Below are 22,094 nucleotides of genomic sequence, written 5' to 3' on the forward strand. Positions count from 1 at the left end.
ATACTTCGAGACAAATCTAAAAAATATATGCGAAACTTTTCATATACGTTCGAAACTTCTTGTATCGTATCGTCAAAATTTATAGTGTTCCAATTTTCATATACGGTATGGCGAACTTTTTACATCGTGTTCCAATTTTCATATACGGTATGGCGAACTTTTTACATCGTGTTGCATAATGCTTTGCGATCTCACTTCGTTTCAATGAACTCCATAACAACTGGAAGGCTAACTTGGACGCCATCTTTGAAGCCTGCATGAGCGCCGCCATTGAAGGTACGGAGGCGAAATACATCATTTCGAAATTGCCGGATTCTTTGCAAAAAACAGTGGTCTTCGAGCCAGCTTAATGTCTAAAAACCTTAAACAATGTTTGGACTTTAATATAAAACAAGTTTGAACGACATTTGTACATGCTTAAGCTTATTTTTAGAAGGATGAAAAGCGAACTTTGTTTTGCCAAGTGAAAACATGCCTTATAACTTGAATACAAAACTGACACCCCTCGTTTTTTTTCATGAAAAGGATGTAAAACACACTTGTCTATCCTTAAAATATTGTTTGAATCTTTGAAAATGAAGCTGTCAGGGCAAAAAACGCTGTTTTTCGGTAATTTTTGTGTTTCCGAGCAAAATTAGCTCGCCCCAGTCCTTTTTGAAAGTTCAGAGCATAAACAAAAATAAAAACACTTTGCAAAATATTTCAAAAAGTTAGCAAAAAAATATTTTGAGTTCGTTTGAGAAAAAAACTGTTATGCCATATTATCGTGTTATTATTAATTGCACCATTAAAGAGACAAAAGAATGTGGCCTGGATGCTGGACAAGTCAATGCAGTAGACAGCCGGTCCCAAGCCCGGATAAACACAGAGGGTGGATGTCAGGAAGAGCATCCGGTCCTTAAAAGAATATGCCACATGATAATATGCCGGAGACAATCAGAAGAGAAGACAATGCTAGGGCATACCCCGTAAGCGATGCGCAGCGGCACTACTGTCTTGACGCTGTGAAAAGAATGCAAGCGAGACAGAACAGACAGAAGAGACAGAACAGACAGAAGAGACAGAAGAACTTGAGAGTTGCGACCCTAAACATCGGGACGCTGACTGGAAAGAGCAGAGAAATAGCAGACATGATGAAGAGGAGGAGGATCGACATACTATGCTTACAAGAGACAAGATGGACTGGTGGGAAATCAGGAGGGAAGGCAAGAAACATCGGAGAGAGCTACAAGCTGTACTACAGCGGAGGGGGAAAGCCAAAGAATGGAGTGGCTATATGCCTGAGTGAGGAATGGCAAGATAAAGTGATAGAGACCCAGAGAAAGTCCGATAGAATCATAACTATGAAACTGGTAACACCTGACAAGACGTTCAACATCGTGACTGCCTATGCACCTCAGCAAGGTTGTGAAGAAGACGAGAAGCAGAGATTTTGGAACCAACTTGAAGAAGTGACCACCAATGTGAAGGAAACAGAACAGCTGATTGTGGCAGGAGATCTCAATGGGCACATCGGAAGAGAGAGAGTAGAGGGATTTGAGAGATGGCATGGAGTAAAGTCAATCGGAAGAAGAAATGAAGAAGGAGATAAGATCTTAGACTATGCAAGGAGCAAGGACCTCGCAGTGGTAAACACATTCTTCACACAGAGGGATGGAAACACCTACACGTACAAAAGTGGCCTTAGCCAGACCGTGATAGATTTCATCATGATAAGGAGAGATGACCTAGGCGATGTTAAAAATTGTAAGGTTATCCCTGGTGAGGAAATTGCACTGCAGCATAGACTCGTTGTGATGGATTATAAGATCAAGAAGAGGAGAAGAATAAGAAGAGAGAGACCGAAGAAGATCAACTGGTGGAAACTACATAATGAGGAAGGAGATGAGCTGGAAAGTAAGATCACAGAAATGTTAATGGAACAAAGCATGGTGGGAGAGTGGAAATGGAATGAAACATACCCCAATATACTAGAAGCAGCAAAGGAGACACTGGGAGTTAGTAGAGGTGGGAAATACATAGAAAAAGAATCCTGGTGGTGGAATGAAGAAGTACAAGAGGCTGTGAAGAACAAGAAAGAAGCTTTTAAGAGATGAAAGAGATCTGGTTTGGAGGAAGACAGGGAGACTCTGAGAGAAATGAACAAGATCAGTAAAGAAAAGTGTGCGATTGTTAGAGAGAAAGGTCAGGAACAACTATACAAAGATCTGGAGCAAAACGGACCGAAAAGAATCTACAAGTTAGCAAAAACTAGACAGAGAAGAGCAAAGGACATTGACAAGATCACTTTTGTCAAGGATGAGCAGGGAAAGATCGTGAGCGAAGATGAGAAAATCAAAGAGCGATGGAGGGAATATTTTGATAGACTTTTGAACACGAAGAACAACAGGAAAGAACTAGACCATCTTGAACCAGTCCATGGGCCAGTACCAGATATTACGGAAGATGAAGTGAGAAGACAACTAAAGAAGATGAAGAACAATAAAGCAAGAGGACCGGACGAGCTCCTCATCGAACTAGTGAAGAAATTGGGAAACACAGGAACAGAGTGGATGACATCATGCTGCAGAGAAATAATGAAGATAGGAATACCAGAAGAATGGAGAACAAGCAGAATAGTGCCCCTTTACAAACAGAAAGGTGATCCCCTAAGCTGTGGAAACTATCGAGGCATTAAACTCCTCTGCCACTCACTGAAATTATTTGAGAGAGTGATAGAGGCGAGACTGAGAGAAATAGTGAAGATAAAGGACAACCAATATGGATTCCAACGCGGAAAATCAACAGCTGAGCCGATGTTCTGTCTGCGGATGCTGCAAGAGAAGTATAGAGAATTCAAGAAAGAGCTACATATGGTTTTCATGGACCTTGAAAAGGCATATGATACAATCCCGAGGGAGCTACTATGGTACTGTCTAAGGAAGCGCCAAGTCCCGAAGGGCTATATTGAAACCATCAAAGATATGTATAAGCGCTCTACCACTAGTGTCGCAACAAACGTTGGTGAGACGGAGAAAATTCAAGTAGAGGTCGGCTTACATCAAGGCTCGGCACTAAGCCCCCTACTCTTTATTATCATTATGGATGTAATCTCGGATGACACGACAGAGGACACACCTTGGAGTATGATGTTTGCAGATGATTTGGTCTTGTGTGATGAGAAGAGAGAACATCTGGAAGGAAGACTAGAAGAGTGGAGAAGAATATTAGAAGATGTTGGCTTGAAAGTTAGTAGAGCCAAGACGGAGTACCTCCCACCGAGTGACTGCATAGGAAACATCAAGCTAAGAGAATATGCTGGACCCGGAAATACAGATCTACCAAAGTGCGAGACATTTAAGTACCTCGGGACCACCATCCATCAGGATGGCGGTTGCAAGACTGAGGTTGAACTACGGATTAGCCGGGCATGGAATAAATGGAGGGAGTTAACGGGAGTGCTCTGTGATAAGAAGATGCCGAAGAAACTGAAGATCCTCCTCTACAAAACGGTGATACGCCCTGTGCTTCTGTATGGGAATGAAACATGGCCTGTTACAGACTACCTAGCAGAGAAGATCAGTGTATGCGAGATGAGAATGATACGCTATTGTCTTGGAGTCAGCCTGGAGGAGCACAGAACAAATGAAAGCATAAGAGAAGAAGCGAATGTCATGAGTATACTGAAATTGATGAGAAGAAAAAGACTGCAGTGGTTCGGACATGTGTGCCGGCGTGAAGAAGATGTAGACATTCGGAGAGTTTATGAGATGCAAATGGAGGGGAGGCGGAAACGAGGACGCCCAAAGCATCGGTGGAAGGATACCATCAGGAGAGACATGCAGCTATGTGGTGTCAAAGAAGAGGATACCCAGGACAGAGCAGCCTGGAGAAGTCTCATAGAACTGGGTCTCCGGCAAAGACCCGCTACCCGAGCAGGAGAAAGCGGAGAAAGGTGACCATTAAAGAGACAAAAGGGTCAATACCCACTTAAAATAAAGACAAAAACACAATTGACACTCCATATTCATAACTTTTGAAACACTTAAGTAAAAATTGTACTGTAATACAAGTATGAAAACGATTATTAGTCTAATATTATAGAATCATATATTTTCACAAATATGACCAAACATTTTAAACACACATCCTAAAATTTAGTATATTACATATACATTCATCATCATCTGTATTACAAGAAAAAACTAATTTTACAATCAATATGATATACTATAAAATTTTGATACAGGATATAGCTTTGCTTGCTTTATAATCATTTCAAAACCCTGTTTCAAACCACTGAGGATGAGGGTTGCTTTTTAGCATTTATGTAGAGCAGGTTATATTAGCAATACTTGTCATAGTGTACACTTGGCTATTTATTTATAAGCATGAACTTGCTGATAAAATGGTCAATACACAAATATGAATGCATGTCAAATCTTCCACCAGTTCTTAAGAAGTGGGAGAAGTAAATGACAAGAGCCAACAATCACCCACAATTCAAATTTCAAATCATCACTTTCACACATTACAAAAAGAGCATGTGAAATTCTTACAAAGCAAGTCCAACTTTGAAAGCAATAAAATTGTTATGAAACATGTTATATTAAGTGGATTGTGTGTATTTTGCACAGCATTCAAAGATACAGACTACCTGTTATCAGTTTTATCTTAAATTTTTGGTCTTTCGACGACAAATGAGAAATTCATATTTCGAAGCAAGTTTCTCCCTTTTATGTTTTATATAATACAGCGTTACGTATACAAAACATGTCTTGGAACGTGTTAACACATTAATAACCAAATTTTGCTAACGGTTTTGAAAAAAATAAAGCATTTAGGCTAGCATTCTATTCCCAAGTTAGCAGTTTTTGCAAAACAATCCGTCACGCAAATAAAACAGTCCACGCGAGATACACGCGAAGCGGCAAATCAGCTTCTAGTGGCTTCAAAAAAGTCTAGGTTTGTTTATAATGAGTTAGCCTTCCAGTTGTTGTAGAGTTCATTGCTTCGTTTACAGGTTTACGCGCTTTTTTTCTCAAATTCAAAATGGCGGGTTTAGGAGGCATTGGAGGCTCGGAACACAGTCTTTATTCATTCTTTCAGAGAACTAAAGCAATTATTGCTGAAGCAGAGCATTTTATCATTTCAGAACACCTATTTTTTGACAATATCGACGGTTTAGAGCGCATACATGAGCGACTTTCAGATGCTGGAAACACTGTATTCACGTTAAAACAGAGAGCATTAAATCTTATGGATGATTTTGATATGGCGAGTTTTTATAATGACATGCACCAGTTATCCTTCTATTTAAGTCGACCTATCTAAGAGATTAGTAGAATGTCTAAGGGAATTGCACTTTTCTTGGACTAGAATCGCTGAATTATTGGGTATCTCAACAAAAACATTACAACGAAGACGTGTAGAGTTTCAAATTGATGTAGAAGAATCTTGGTCAACCATAAGTGACATTGAACTTAGAGAAACAATGCAAGAGATTATGAGTGTTACTCCAGGAATAGGACAAACACGTATGGTAGGTGCACTGAGGAGCCGAAATATAAGGGTCCAACGGTCACGTGTGAGGACATTAATGCGTGAATTGGATCCAGTTGGAACAGCACTTCGTTGGCGGGGAGCAATTTGCAGAAGAAATTACAATGTGGGTTGTGCAAATGCTCTGTGGCACATCGACGGGAACCATAAAATGATTCGCTGGCGAATGGTGGTTCATACATCCATTGATGGCTACTCCAGGTTGATACCATATTTAAGCTGTGCTACTAACAACAAAGCAAACACAGTTTTAGACTTATTCCAAGATGCATGTCGTTCATATGAATTACCTTCAAGAGTGAGATGTGATCATGGACTTGAAAACGTAGGTGTTGCTCGAATGATGTTGGAGTGCCGTGGAACAAACAGGGGAAGTATCATCACAGGGGCTTCAGTTCACAACCAACGAGTTGAAAGGCTTCATAGAGATGTTACTACTGGTGTTCTAAAGGCTTATATTGATCAATTTAACATGATGGAACATTCAGGTCTTCTTGATCCTGCCAATGAGGTACATCTTCTTGCACTACAGTTTGTTTTTGTCACAGTCATTAATCAGTCCTTACAAAAGTTTTTTAATCAATGTAATCACCATGGAATCAGTACTGAAGGAGGGCTATCGCCTTTGCAACTTTGGTCAGAAAGCATTGTAAGATGTGCAACACAAAGCAACTCAACTTTAGACAATGTACTATCAAGCAATGAAGTTGAATCATATGAAATAGAAGCACGTGATGAAATTGAAAATGTAGCTGGTGTGGTTGTACCTGAAACAACACTAAATTTAACTGAAGATCAGTTTGCCTATATTGCACCTTTAGCAAGTCAAAACAACAACTTATTTTACAAAGTTCACACGTACATGCATGTTGTGAATGCCATTAACGCAATGTTTTAAGAATTTTTAGGCTTACAGAAGAGTGAACCACTTGCATAAAGAAAATGTTATTACCTTTGTAAAAAAAATTTGTATGATTTTTGTCTGAGCATGCACTTAGTAATTAATTTCAACTTTAATGTTTTCATGAAAACGCACATGGTAATACTCGATTGAAAATGGTGGTGGTATAAAATATATAATTGCTTTTGAAATGAAAAGTTCCCAGCCACCCCCAGATAATCCGCCCCTGATGATTACGCATATCAATGCAATTGAAGTATATATCAAGTCACACAGTAACTATGTGTAAGATTGCTCTGTAATATTCATGTAATAATATACGTAGATATGCCGGACTAATTTCAACAATTTGTCAAACAATGTCGACTATTACAGTAAGAATTGGCAACAAAAATTAAGTTTGCCATCTATGTTAGGGAATACATTTGAAACATTGGAAACTCTTTCAATTTCCGAGTAAATACATTGAAATAAAACAACTTATTAAGCAACAATCAAAACGCTTTTGCTATCTTGAATTTGTACTTTCATTAACAGATATGACGTAACAACAAGGGTAAAATGATATGATTCTTCTAAAGCAGCGAAATTGTCAAAGTATTTCTATCATCGAAATTATCCAGAAGATTACGCGCCTCCTGAGCAAGATTTGATAAAGCAGCCCGAAAGTTTCCAGTATTTTCAGCCATGTAGTGAGAGTTTATTTTGATTGAATTATTAAGTTTGAAGTCGAGATAGCATGATGTCGAATGCTAACATGTTGTCAATAGGGCGGCGTCAAAATCAAAACAATACACTTCTCTAAAAACCTGGGACCTGGGCACTAATATATTTAAATTCATATGAAATCCAGAGTGGGATCGCAAAGCATTATGCAACACGATGTAAAAAGTTCGCCATACCGTATATGAAAATTGGAACACGATGTAAAAAGTTCGCCATACCGTATATGAAAATTGGAACACGATGTAAAAAGTTCGCCATACCGTATATGAAAATTGGAACGCTATAAATTTTGACGATACGATACAAGAAGTTTCGAACGTATATGAAAAGTTTCGCATATATTTTTTAGATTTGTCTCGAAGTATATAAAGTTTGCCATGTATAATTTTAGTATGTTATGTTGTATTGTAAGTTTAGAATAAAGTCCAATTTGGCGCCCCATATATTATCTTAAGCTTGTAATATAATTGGCGTTTTTAGTGAGTATTTGTCGTGCAAAGTGGAAAACATTCGAGATACCTACAGAAAGTGTCTTAAAAGGAGGGATCTTGCTACACGGTCAGGTGCAGGGTCTAAACGTTTACCAGAGTGCAGGTTCTTTAAAGAACTGGAATTTTTGAGTGATTCAGTATCCAACAAAACTACTATAAGTAATTTCACCTTACAAAATATTGATGATGGTAACTCAGCTGTTATGGCAACTGGAAATTCTGTATCTAGTGATACATCTGGAGAAGTGCCATCAGAAGTATCTTATTCATCACATAGAGAATCTCCCACCTCATGTAAAGAAAAACCCTCAGTACCAGTTAAAAAGAAATTTCGTGTCAAAGAGCGTGAAGACATAAGTACAGCACTAGACTTACAGTTGTTAAACCATTTAAAGAGACAGGGAGAAACTGGTGGAAATACACCACAATCTGATAATGAATTTTTTTGCAGAAGTCTTGTACCTACTCTTGATCGCCTAGATAACAAAGCAAATCAGATGGCCAAAGCAAAAATCCAACAGCTATTGTTTGATGTGGAGTTTGCAAACAATTAATATATCAACAATAACTAAAGGTCTACTCATAGTAATATTAAGAAACTGTCAAAAAAAATTATTTTCTGATAAGTTTATTGTTTGTAATTCTTGTTTTTTGATCTTAACTTTATGTTGTTCATTAAAGTTTTAATAAGTACATTAAATGACAGTATCATCAATTCATTATTTGTTGAGCATTATAGTTTGACATTTTCTTGCTATTACTGCAGAAGCTCTTCAATAGTAATCGGTTGTTGATCAAAACTGTTAGATACGCTGTCCACTACATTCCATTGCCATGGTACCTCTCCTTGAGGTGAGTTAAAATATTCCTTAAAGCTATGTCGAACATTTTTGGCATCTCTTGAGTATGTGTTTGTGCAGCAATTACGAATATTTATGCATTGACCCTCCATTGACCATTTGACTGACCATTGCTATCAGTGTAGCCATGAGGACAATATCGTGTTGCTCTTCCCTTGTTTGTATCCTCCATCAAGTAATTATGCAAAACTACTATAGCTTGTGTAATTGCAATTACCAACTCTGTTTTTGCAATAATAGGTCTTCGCAGTATGCGAAATCGTGATGCAGCAATACCGAATGTATTTTCAATGACCCGCCTAGCTCTCGAAAGTCGATAGTTAAAAATCCTTTCTGATCGTGAATTACCACCACCAGCGTAAGGCTTCATAAGATTTGGCTTCAATGGCAATGCCTCGTCGCCAACCAGAACATATGGTAAAACTTTATCACTTCCCTTGAGAATTGTATTTTCTGGAAAAGACAATGAATGTTGATTTATTCCATAACCAATCATACTGTTTTCAAATATTCCCCCGTCACTAATACGACCACTATTGCCAATATCTACGAGTGTAAACTGATACTTGGCATCACATGCAGCAAGCAACACAATACTATGTGTTTTTTTGTAATTAAAATATTCTGATCCAGATCTGGCAGGGGCTTGCATTACAATATGTTTTCCATCGAGTGCTCCCAGACAATTTGGGAAGTTCCACATTAGTTCAAACTCCCGAGAGATTTCTTTCCATCTCTTAACTGAATTTGGTGCCGTTATATAACCCTTTGAGCTGAGGACTTGCCATAAGACTTGGCACGTTTCCATCACTATTCTGCCAATTGTTGTGGGACTTATTCGATAACTCATGGCAATAGTTTGTTGAGCATCACCCGTTGCTAAATACCGCAATGTGGCACTAAGTCTTTCACTTGGTTCAATGGCCTCCCGTCTTTTAGATGATTTTGTTATATGAGGTGCAATTAATGTTAAAAGTTCCTCATACTTTTGAGGAGTCATCCTAAAGTAGGTAAAGAAATATTCGTGATCTGCCAATAACAGATCCTTGACTAAGAGGTGAAATTCGCCTTTTTGTTTACGTTTGGCAAACGTTTTTCTAACCCAAAAACGTTTTTTATACTTATGGCGACGTAAATGCCTCCGAAGTCTTTGTCTTACCGCAACAAAAATAAAAATCCCTTTCTGTGGCATTCGAAAACCAAATGCTCGCCATGTTGTTTTAAAGCAGTTGACAATGAAATTTCGCTAAGCAGTGGAGATTGAAATTTTCGCGCGGGAATTTAATTTGCTACGAAATTAATTCGCCAGCGACGAGCGAAATTATGAGTGGAAAACGGGCTTTACTGACACTTATTATTTTCGCAGTTATTATTTGCCAAAAGGCTTAACTTTCGTGCATATTTTCAAACATCCGATTTTACAAATTTTCAGTAGTCAAAATTTTCTCGCTCTTATGTTAGTATCTTCCGAGGTAAATTCATGAACCAAAAATTAGTTTCACTCCAGTTTTGGGTTTTGCTATTTCAGGATCACCTTGGGAATTGCCAAAAAGTAAAGGTCACTTGCCCAAATTGTAAGAAAAAGATGCTTCGAGAAAAAGTATGTTGTGGTATATATATTAACAATTGACAACTTATTGTAGAACATGACATAATATATACTACACACGTCAGTGCGACGTGCATGGCAGAAAGTAACTAATTGAAAGAAAAGTATTCTTTGTTATTGATCATTCACTTCAAATGATTTAGAGACTTATGTATAGATAAGGATATCGTAAAGCGTTAAACTCGAATTATATGAATAGCAATCAATTGCAAAATGTATAAAGGGATTTAGTCAATGACATTGTCACTTAAAACTGAACTAGGCAAAGCTTCTACAAAATCTAAATTGTCTCACAAGTCTAAATTGTCTCAAATTATAGTTGAATTCTGGTCACGAGAAGGAATGTCCGAAAGCAAACATTTTTTGTGAATATCGAAATATTGGATGCAAGTGGTCGGTAAGTGTCGACTGAGGAAAGTAGCTGCCGGAAAAGAAATGTTTTGCTTAAAATAATTAGTCTATTTCTCAAAATTTCACAAAAATTGTGGTACTTAAAGATTAATTTCTGCTCCAGAATGTGGAGGTCAGAAGAAGGTGTTTAGATCATGTTTTTTATTGACAATGATTTTATTTTCAGGACAACAATGGAGCCTCGCTTTAGTACCATCCCATGCAAATTCATTTAATCACTAATAAATATATTTATGAAAAAGATGTTTTGAAATATTTATGTAGGCAACATTACATTTTATGTAGACATCTTAAAGAGCAATTTATTTGCCCATAAGAGGATTAAGAATACGTTTTTTGTTTACTAAGCTTTTCATACTACATATGTGAATGGACAAAGATGAAATTTAGGATATAATATGCAACATCCATATTTACTCTAGGAATAACGAGCAAGTTTTGCGTAGCTGTTAAAAATGTTGTTGAGAAGGCGGTTTTCGATTAAGCCATATTTTTACCTTAACCTCATTGTTCCACAATGACCTGTCTTTCGAGTCGCCATATATATATTATTAGCCCTTGCATCTATAGTAACAAAAGAGGAAAAAATATTTTCTCGTAAACACAAGGTTTAATATAAAGTATTTTGACTCGCATTAAAAAATTGACCAAAGTATCTGAGCATATGTAAACGTGTCTTGACTGTCTCTACAGGGTCAAAGACATCAAGTGCAACACCATCTAAACAGTGACATGAAGGAGCATTTATCTCTGATGAATGTTGCCTTGGCTAGTTTATTGTCTGCAAATGGCCGCGAAAGGAATCGACCAGCCTCTAGAACAGAAGCCAGTACGAGTGCTGGCGCGAGCAGCAGCAATGCTGCAGATACGGTCGACAGAAACTTGGAGGAGTTCAGCCGCCCTGTCAAAAGAAATAACGATGAAATTAACGCGTTGATGTTGAGAACTGAACAAATTGAACGATCTTTTCGAGATCTTACCGGTAATTTATTAGTGGGTGCAGCTTTGGAAAAATAAATTAGATTAGCTTAATTGATTGGAAATGCAAGTGTAATGTAATTTATCTTACCTTGCGTTTTACTTACCTTTAAAGCTCGACACGCTATTGTGGTTATTCACCAAAATTGGGAATGATCCCTGCATTTAAGTTAACTGTACGTGAAGAACAAGATGAAAGTGACTTACATAAAGTCTCGTCTTATAGCTATAACAATTATTCTACGTCACCATCAAATAAGCGCTGCATCTTATGAAGCTTTTTATGCCGCAGTCTACCAAGCCACCATTTCTCTGCGTAAAATAGGTAACTTTCTAGAAAGATTTAGGTTTGTTGCTTGAAGGGTAACCCATTCTAATAAAGTTAATTCTTTCTACGAGGGGTATAAACAAGTGAACAGTTTGGAAAATGTCGGGAAAATCATCAGCGCACAAGATTTGTGAAAACTTTTAGAGGAATGAGGTAGTTGGACTGCGATTGTGGATTTGTTACAAATACTAATTTTTAGGATAAGAATTTCGTTGTTTAGAAGCACTTTCGATACAGCTTTCGCACAAAATCTATTGAAATAAAAAGCAATTGAACCACACAAGGTTGAAATATGGCACATATTGTTCAAGGTGAAAAGGTGTCTGAAACCAAACCGTACGCGAACGCTAGGCATCCAAATTGCATATTATTTTGTGTTTTTCTTTTAAGAAATAAATGATGTTTACTGTGTTTGCACAGTCTTATGCAAACTGAAAAGACCTTTGGGAGAACTTGAGAGCAGATCAGTGCAGCCCGAGACCGAAGGTCGAGAGTTTTCACAAACGAGGTTTGCATAAACCAGTGCAAACACGAAAAACATCTTTTCTTTCTTTTATAAAATAACAATAATGCGAAAAAAGACAAACATTTAATTTTTCCTCTATAATTTATTCATAACCGATTTTCAAATTCTCTTTATAAGAGCCAATCAAAATAAAACATTTCAAAGGCGGAAAAGTTACATTATTGTATACAAACAATTACGATGGCTGGCGTAAGTGTTAAGTAGATTTTCTTTGGCGAACGAGTCAACAATTCATCGTTTGCAAGACGTTTCTGAACAAAAATACGAACACTGCTAAAAGCAGTGGCGTAGGCAGCCCGCAAATTTGGTCCTGGCTTGTTAATTTTTCTGTGTTCACTCACTATAAAAACAATAGATTTCTAAAGAAATGAAAAATGTTAATGATCTAAAATTTACATAACAGGATGAATATCCTAACAACCTACTTACACCAAAGGTTTTTGCAAATCTTACGTGCTTATGAGTTTTGCGACATTTTCCTTACTGTTTAGTGGTTCCCAGAGGTACAACAAAAGAGGGAACGTGGAAAATTCATGTTTTGAAAGCTAATTCTAAAAAAGCCGTGTTTGAATGTTTTTTAATTCTCCGTCCATCCTACATATTGTTTGTGTGTATAAAAATATGCTTGATATCCAACCTTCATTAATCGTTGATTTAAAAAACATATAAGAGTATATTAGTTTGATAGGTTTTTCTGTTCTTGTTTTTCAAAATAAGCAACAATATTTTTCAGTCGCGTATCTTTTCACAATAACGATGTCCTGCATGAGAATTAGTCACCATTCTTCATTATATTTATTCGATTTTTTTCTTATTAATATACCATTTTTACTTCAAGCACGTGTTGACAGACAGCATAGAGAAAATGAAGCAGGTTTGACTAGTGTTAAGAACACGATAGTTGATTTGGAAGCACGGATGTGTAATGGCGTCTATCTTTGGAGGATCACGAACTACCCTCGCCATCGGGAAAATGCAAGAGAAAACGTTGTGACAGCTTTACACAGTCCTCCTTTTTACACCAGCTTCTATGGATACAAATTGTGCTTGAGGTATATTTAAAATTAATTTACGCAACTTTTCCCATTTTCTTCGGGCTTTAGAGTTTATAATTTAAAATGCTCTTGGCCTCTACTAATTTTCCCAGACACTTGAGTTTACTTTACACGAAGGATTTTCTTTAATAGGTGGAATTTCTTCAATACTCATATCTGTACAACAACAGTAGAAACGAGCTACGTAACATCCGTTTTGTTTTGACTGTAGTCGTTGCTATCCTTTTTCAAATACTGATATAAGTGCCTATAGCGTCAGCCTTTATTCCAGCCAGTTGACTAGAATTTGTTGCGTTTTCTAACCACTAAAATGACCTGACGTTATTTCTGAGTGTAATGGAATTTGAGCAAATTTAGTCTTACGAATAGACGTCGTTGTGTTTTAGCAGTTAGAAAATTTGACAAACCCTATAATGAACTGACTGAAATAATGACTCACTGATATGTGTACTAAATTTGATACAAAATATCGTTACCGAAATTGAAGCCCAGTATTTGCTCCTTTCCATACGGCTTACGTCAGAGGTATATTGATCGCGCTTTATTGTACTTTTGTTTAACAAAATCATATTTTTACATTTTTATTCTTTTTCCCAAGTCATTACACAAAAGAATAGTAAAGTGAGTAATACACGCAATTATATGACCTGACTTTTGGCTTCAATTTTAAAGCCACTTTTTAAACCTGGTGCCTTAGTCATTCTAATATCACTGGGCTTATTATATGTGATTAGGTCGCTCGGATGGGCGGGATTCAACTAATTTTGAGGAGTAGAACGCAGATCGATCCAAAACGTTGCGTTACTGTAATTACCTGTTTTAGTGCCGAGGTGCTTATAGGATTTTCTCCGTCCTAATTGGAGCGGCTCTTCACCGGGAGATGCGCTTCAAAAGTAATTTTACCTTAATATTCATCTTGAATATTTTTATTTCAAAAAAAACGATATGATATAAACCGTTTTCATGATGTTTAGTGTCAACGAATATTGTGTCACTTAGATGGTTGTACTGATTCATCAAGACTGGACAAGCTGCTAAGTGCAACGCTTAATATTTCCCCCCATCCTATTTGCGGGGCTTGATAATTTTTGCGATCCCGAATTTTTGTTTTCATTATCCAATAGTTTAAATTAGTAAATATCTTCTTGAACGTTGTATGTGTTTCTACAGTCCAAACTGTATTGCTCAAGTAGATTTTTTGAATGATAAATACTAAATCTTTTCACTTTTCTAAAATCTTTTAACGCTTCGTTAAATCCTACTTTTAATTTAGAACGTTCATCAAAAACTTTTTCATAGTTGACAGTATACTAAGAAGTGGACGTTTTATAAGTTTGGCACCTATCTAAGCGAGTCTTTTTGTATTTTTTGTTTAAAAAAGACTTTGGGCATAATAAGAAAGTGCTGTTATGCCTGCGCAATGTAATGTGTTCAATAAATTTTCACTTAATAGGAATTTTTGTCACGAGGTCATTGAATGATTTGCAAGCGCTACAATCATACGTTAGTTGTGGGACCATATTCATATATTCTTCTGTTATATGCCTGGCTAATTTCTTTTCAAAAAATTTGCCGTTTTTGAAGAAATCGTCATGTCATAGAAGAACATAATGAATAAGATCCCCCCTCAATTTACGTTCGTTTGACGACCGTGTACTGAAAAACCTGCGTGTATTGAGTGAATGACGTAATGTCTACACAACAAAAATACTCATTTCAATAGAGTGTTCTTTCTTTTGGACATCTTGTAGATATGTGATGAAATGTACGAGATCGGTTTGCTCATTTTTTGTTGTTGATCCTGTAACCAAGCATTCATAAAAGAGATTTTCAATAATGTAGAAAAGTCGTGTTTCAACTAAGAAAAAATAGAAGTCAGGAAAGTAGTTCTATAATTGTTGGGCCAATGTGCAAATATTCATGACCTGCTACATCAATATCATTTGAAATCTATTGTTTTCTGCTTGTAACATCCGCATATGGAAATAACTCCTCCCCAATTATTGAGCAGGATATGACCCTGATCAATGTTTTTAAGATGTATGATATTCATCTTCCGTAATGAAAGCTCAATAACTAATATGCAGAAGGATATCTCCGCTGATTTTTGTGTTAGCGCTATCCGAAAAGACCAATAAATTTAAGTGTTGTTTTGCTGAACCAGTTAATGTTGAATTGAATTATCCAATAATAATACTAATTTTTTCTAATTTTGCGTTCGTCTTTAATAGCTAATTTTTCCCCGACTAACCTTTAGATGACACCTTACACGAGCAAAATCTCATATACTCTTTATAAAAAAGTTTCCATGTCCATTACTACGTAATTAATTCTACTGCGCAGAATATTATAATAGACCTTATGCGTAATGACGTCGAATAGCCGAAGCGCGTTGTGCATTGTGGTCTTACTAGTCACGCACGCGAGCGAAAATATTACAATATGGCTTGACAGCTAGTCTACCGCTGTTTCACGACGTGTATTAGATGCTTTTAATTCAAACAAACACCTTAATTCTCTTATAAATTGTTGCGCAGATCTTCAGGAATTCGGCTGTTATAAAAAACAGCAAAAGACCAGTTTCAATGCCGATTACGGCCAAACAAAGTGAAGATTACGATGGTTTCACTTGCTGCGTTCCTACGAGAGCAAAATCCATCCCGAGCTTTTTCTTTATTTTCTGACCATGAAACGTGTATAATGCACAGATCGATGTATGGAATAGGTACTTATGGTTTCGTAGAAGAATTTTTCCCAAGGAAAAAAATGACACTCTACTATACGCCCAGGCGTTTGAAAAAAAATACTTCTACGATATGAAATATACACCTACCTTTCTTAGATCTGTGTATTTTATGTCTTTAAATTTTGGAAAATAATAAAAATCGCGTTGAGGGTGAAGTTTGTTGGTTTAGGAATGCAGCAATTCAAATCACCGTACTCACCACTTTGCTCGGCCGAAATTGGCACAGAAACTGGACTTTGCTTTTTATGACAGCCGAATCTTTGATAACCCGTGCAAGAGTATATAATAGATTTAATTTCTTTATTCAGATTAAAAGTTTGTGAAACAAAACGATAAACAGACACAGACTTACTGTAAATAGTATAACCATATTGTAATATTTACTTTCGCCACAGTATAAAAACAAACAGTAGTCCCACACTATTGAAATTTTTTGTGTAGCGCATATCTTATTATAGGCATGTGTTCAGCATAGTGGCAGCCAGTCAATTGCTTTTTTTGGCCAATAGGAGCGCTGAGGTGGCTATCCGCAGCCAGTAATATACAGCACCAAGTTGCACAATTGAGTGAGACTACTGTTTGTTTCTATACTGTGCTTTCGCGTGACTACCAAGATCACAATGCTCTTCGAGCATCGCGCTTTTGACGTCATTACTCATACGGTCTATTATTGGATGAGGTTGAGCATGATGTCAAGAACTAACCGTCTGAATAGTTCTTGAAATCATGCCACAGAATAGATAACGTAATCTGTTATCCCACTCAGCCAAAATTGTGGTGTATTTTTCCAATGCGCATGCGCTACTTCTGCTTAACTCGAGCAAGATACTTTCACAAAATAAATATGGAGTTGTGTTGCAAGAGAATGTTGTTTTTGCTAATAATTCACGTTCAAACCAAACGTTTGCCGAAATTTTAACAAGGAGTGTTCATCTTGGGAAGGAGATGGGTAAAAATCTTTTTTCGTACAAAATAAATAGCTAAATAATATTTCCACTGGATTTTATTTCTTAAATCTTGGATTAGGAATAAAGCATGGTGCTAGATATCTGCAATTTCATTTGCAAAGACAACTTGAAAATGCTGTTTACAATTCAGTTGATGTTATGACAAATGTGTAATTAATAGAAGTTATTTTGATATTGTTCAAATAAATATCGATATTTTTCATTACTCTTGAGTGATTAAGTTTTATGTAAAAGGCAATGAAAATCAAAAATCCCATTTCATCAACCACAAAACAATGTTGATCCATGTCCTTGACACTAATTGCTGAATGCAAGTTGCAAATATTTTTTAGTAAAAAGTGCTTGTTGTCATTGAGAATTAGGCAGAAAGATTGTTAAGTAAAACCAAATTTGAAAGCCAACATATGTTTTGAGTGTAACCATCTTAAAAGGTACAAATGACAAAAATAATTAAAGATTAAAGGAGTGACAACAACACACTGTTCAGAAATAAACTGTTTTAACCGCAAGCTAACAAGGTCAGATTTGAAATTATTTCCAAAACACCATACAAGATAACTTATGACTTTTTGGGAACATGATAAATATATTTTGTCAAACAATAAGAAACGTTAACTGCAGCTTGTTTTTTATAAATCTTGCATTGTTTCAGAATATGTAACTAGATTGCATTGTCAGGAGTCAGGACCTTGTGAACAAAAGTTATTCTTAATGTCTTTACAATAATTGTGAATTTGGTCCCTGGCTGGTTACTTAAAATGCTGTCATTCATATCTGTAATAAATTGTTATTCTCCACAAAATTGATATATTTGTAAAATTCTTGTATAATTTCTATTACGTTCTTACTGAATTATCTTGCTGGAAGGCGTGGCCGCTCAGAATTTTGATTCAGAAAAGAGGGGGACACGAATATCAAAGGTTCCGACGCGAGTGAGCCTTTGTTACCTTTCTATTCTGTGATCATGCGAAAGCTGAGTTCAATAATTGTTTTATTTTTCACTTTAACTAACTGAAATATTAAAACATATCAATACAAAACATTTTTCAAACCTTCGCTAAATTGTTTTTGTCAGACGGGTTATTTAAGTTCGTCTTGTTTAAACACGTCGTAAATCTGTTCAAAGTCAGCTTCGCCGCTTTTTTAAAGAAAAAGTAAAGCTAAAGTAGACCTTTATTTTTGACCAAGTGAAATAATAAATACGAAGTTCCCATAAAATTGTTCATGCCATCAAACTGAAATGTGAGTTGACCAATCAAAAGCGAAATTGCTTACATAGTGAATAATAATAACAAGTATCCACTGACCACACCTATTTTTTATACAAAAAAAAACTCACATTTCAGTTTGATGGCATGAGTGATTTTATGGGAACTTCGTATTTATTATTTCACTTTGTCAAAAATAAACGTCTACTTTTAACTTTTTCTTTGTATCAAAATTTATACGTTTCGCTGTATCAAAGTCAGAAACATTAAAATATGTTTGTTACACTATTATTTGTGAATTAAGTCACAAAGCCATGTCACTGTCTTGCACAGTTGCACTGCTACCTTTCTGTTTTGTTGGGCATGATCTATGTCATATTGGTTTTGGCCATTTTTAAACAAGAGCTGTTGATATGATCCAGGTTAACCGAGATACAGTGAATCGTGAAATGATTTTGAGGCATTGAAACGAATAGAAACTTCAAGAATAAAAATTACAACCTTTCATTAAGCGCTATGAGATAATTTTTGTTATTAATTGGAACAGTTATCTTTTGTTGTTTTGTAACTATGTTTTTTAAATTTATTAAGTCTGATTATTGTGAGAAATTGCTCAAATAGATTTATTAGATGATAAATATTTGATCAATTTGACAAGTCATTCAACGCTTAGCCGAATTCCGGCTAACCGGTCTCTTGATCATGCTACTGTTTTGATTTAGACCATCAATCAAACTTTATGCTCTATAGTTGTTGACAACATACTAAAACATGTTATTGACGTTTAAGAATCAACCCAAATGGAGTAGATACTGGCTATGGTTCTCACGTGTCTTTGTTTGTTCACATGATGCAAACTGAGTGGGATGATACGCTTGAATGGCCTTTCTCAGGACGAATTTCTTTATCCATTCTCGACCAAAGCGATGACGGTGATTATAAACGTCACATAAGTGAGACATTAGTCACAAGACCAAACCTACTAGCATTTCAGCGACCAACAACGCCTCGCAATCACAAGGGTTATGGTTATGTTGAGTTTGCTCAGGCCGAAACGCTACAAGACCGACAGTACCTAAAAAATGACTGTCTTTTGATTCGTGTCCAAGTATTTCAATAATCAGTATGTTGTATTACTGATAGAATGTGGTGTGTATGTGATGTATTATTATGAAACATTTAACTCTAAAAAGTCTGGTCTTTATTTGCGACATAATCGCCAGTGAGGACTGGCTTTAAATGAAAGCAGATCGTGACATAAATCTTGCGTGGAACTTTGCATTTATATTTTGCACTCATGTATTAGTTTTAGTAAATTCAATAATAACCATTTTTAAAGTGAGAATATTCAAAAAATTAACTGCTATTTGGAAGCTGCATTTGCCAAATTTCCTGAAATTTCATAAGCTTGAAACGCGTGCCACAGTCATTCCTATTGCATCATTTTTTTTGACAAGCTTTTTTAAAAATTACTTTCTGTTGCATAGTTCTCACTCTAAAAAACGGTTATTATTCACGACAAATTAACCATTAAAAGAACGAGGGGGAATCCAATTGCCTATTTTCAACAAACCATTATGCGAATCTTGCACGCTAATAAATTTAGCAGCGTTTTTGCAACTATAAGCTTTTTCCATACAACTTGTATATCTCCACATAGTTGATAAAGAAAAAAACCACTTCGACTAATAGATGTGGTTGAAAAGTCAGCGTTAATCTTTGTAATCAAGTCCAGAGTTTAGCCAAAAATTTGCAAAACAAATATATATTACGAAACACACTCACAAGATCGAAAAAGTAGACGAAGCCTATTTCACAATTTTATCAAAAAGAATCGCGATAGATTGATAATTGAGGGGCTAGGGGCTCATATTCTTATGTTCATCCTGCATAATCCGTAATCACCATATATTTCAATGGAAACTATAGTTAAGTGGAACATTCATACATATAAGAATATTCACCCCACCAATTATTGATCTTCTGCGTTCAGTGATTAAACATCAGGCAAATTAAATAAAACTGACATACGTCATGACTTAAGGTCAAATGGACGAACATGAACATTGTAGTGAAAATTGCTGTTGAAAAAATTGCAATTTAGCTTCGTCAACCTTCATGTTTAATTAATCCAACTTGCTGTTATATCAGTCTAAAAATGATGTTGCAACCTACTCAAATTCCAGTATTCTATACAATCCATTTTCTTGTCTTGATGCAGTCCATATCATATGGAGTTTACAAGATATTGACTTTCGGATTGTGTTTCGTTTAGTATCATCAAATTATTCTGTATCATAAAACTCTTTGTATTAAACATCAGCCAATATGCATTGATACTTTTTAACTATATGATTGTGCTATAAAACCAGTTTTTACGTTGTCTGAAAAATATTGAAAGCATGAAAACAAGACTAATTAAAGATTAGTTAAAACCCATGTAGTATCCTGTTTCGTCTGTGTAAACCGCTTTGAGTTCAACAAAATCAATCAATCAATAAAAGAGAATTTCCAAAATGAATACATATTTATAGGAAATAGTGAACGTTTGTTTTAAATTTGTTTGTTTTGCATTATTTCTATTTAAGCAAAGAAATAAAATGTGTTTTTCGTGTTTTCAATGGTTTATGCAAACCTCTGAGACGTTTGTGAGAACTCTGGAGCAGATGCAACACTCTACCTTCGGTCCCGGGCCTGCAATGATCTTCTTTCGGGTTCTCCTAAAGGAAACATCTCTTTTTCTTAAATAATTAATTATTTTTCAGTTGTAGTCCGTAATGAAAAAGAATCAGAGTTCAGATTAATTTTTGTAGAACTTGATTCATTTATTCAAATACTATGATCATAGTATTTTGAATTTTGTTCATTTTCTCTCCTAGTTCAAAATATTTTCTTTGTATGTTCTCAGTAAATTTATCAGAATATTATTTCGTTTTAACTTAAATAAGATACTAGGAATTAATCGTACCAAAATAACTGAAAAAACTACATACCTATATAGCTACTCATGATATATTTCCAGTTGACTTTAGTCGTAGGAGTAAGCAAACTTTTTCTCACTCCTTTTTGGGCTTTTTAAGTAAGATTTACTCATCTATTTAAGAGAGACAGTTCCACCAAACTGTTTACAAACAGTCAAACATGCAAGAAGTGTGCATGAAATTGTGTATTGAAATATGTTACAGTACTATACTAAAGAATGTCGTTTGCCGTTTGATGTTTATTTCTAATATAGCTAAAACATTATGTGAAAAACAAAATATACGTTACTTTACCGTAAATTTAGAAGCAGTAATTGAAATCAGAATTATAATATACAAATTTAATGTTTCCATAGTACACAAGGCAGAAGTTTCAAAAATATGTGGAAAACTATGGCAATACGCATTGACGTTCTGAAAAACCGTGCATTTTGTGCTGCTTTTTCTGTGCTATTGAAAGTTCTGCGTAAATTCAAGATGTCAAACATCAAGAAATAGTTAAAACAATATAAAATTCATCAGTTTGGAAAGTTTCGAAAAGATTTAACTTTCTGATATTGAGAAAAATGCATTTAAAAATTGACGTAAATATTGTTAAAAGAAAAACAAACAAATCCTCTCTTAAATGACGTCAGCGACTCTGCGCAAAAGTTTTCATAAGGATTTCTCAAAAAAGGTTTTATTTTGAAGAAAATGTAAGGTTATGAAAAATGTAGGTTATGCCTTACACCTGCGTTGCTTATGGAAGTACGACGAATAAAAATA

The 22,094-nt window shown here is 35.7% G+C and overlaps 3 protein-coding genes across 3 annotated transcripts; 2 read left to right on the plus strand and 1 right to left on the minus strand.

Annotated features, from left to right (window-relative positions):
• Window positions 1-923: 923 nt before the first annotated feature.
• On the plus strand, window positions 924-2,096 carry LOC124453903 (craniofacial development protein 2-like). Its single transcript, XM_047004733.1, has one exon. It carries the CDS (start codon window positions 924-926, stop codon window positions 2,094-2,096), a length of 1,173 nt encoding a protein of 390 aa, XP_046860689.1.
• Window positions 2,097-8,592: 6,496 nt separating this feature from the next.
• LOC124453904 lies at window positions 8,593-9,519 on the minus strand. Its single transcript, XM_047004734.1, has one exon. It carries the CDS (start codon window positions 9,517-9,519, stop codon window positions 8,593-8,595), a length of 927 nt encoding a protein of 308 aa, XP_046860690.1.
• A 542-nt stretch (window positions 9,520-10,061) lies between these two features.
• LOC124453815 (TNF receptor-associated factor 6-like) lies at window positions 10,062-19,897 on the plus strand. Its single transcript, XM_047004661.1, has 5 exons — window positions 10,062-10,119; window positions 10,448-10,525; window positions 11,233-11,521; window positions 13,210-13,423; window positions 19,138-19,897. The coding sequence occupies exons 1-5, from the start codon at window positions 10,105-10,107 to the stop codon at window positions 19,466-19,468; spliced, it is 927 nt and encodes a 308-aa protein (XP_046860617.1). The 5' UTR covers window positions 10,062-10,104; the 3' UTR covers window positions 19,469-19,897.
• The last annotated feature ends 2,197 nt before the right edge of the window (window positions 19,898-22,094 follow it).

The sequence above is a fragment of the Xenia sp. Carnegie-2017 genome, unplaced genomic scaffold (genome assembly GCF_021976095.1).
Source record: "Xenia sp. Carnegie-2017 unplaced genomic scaffold, XeniaSp_v1 HiC_scaffold_26, whole genome shotgun sequence".
NCBI classification, from domain to species: Eukaryota; Metazoa; Cnidaria; class Anthozoa; order Malacalcyonacea; family Xeniidae; genus Xenia; species Xenia sp. Carnegie-2017.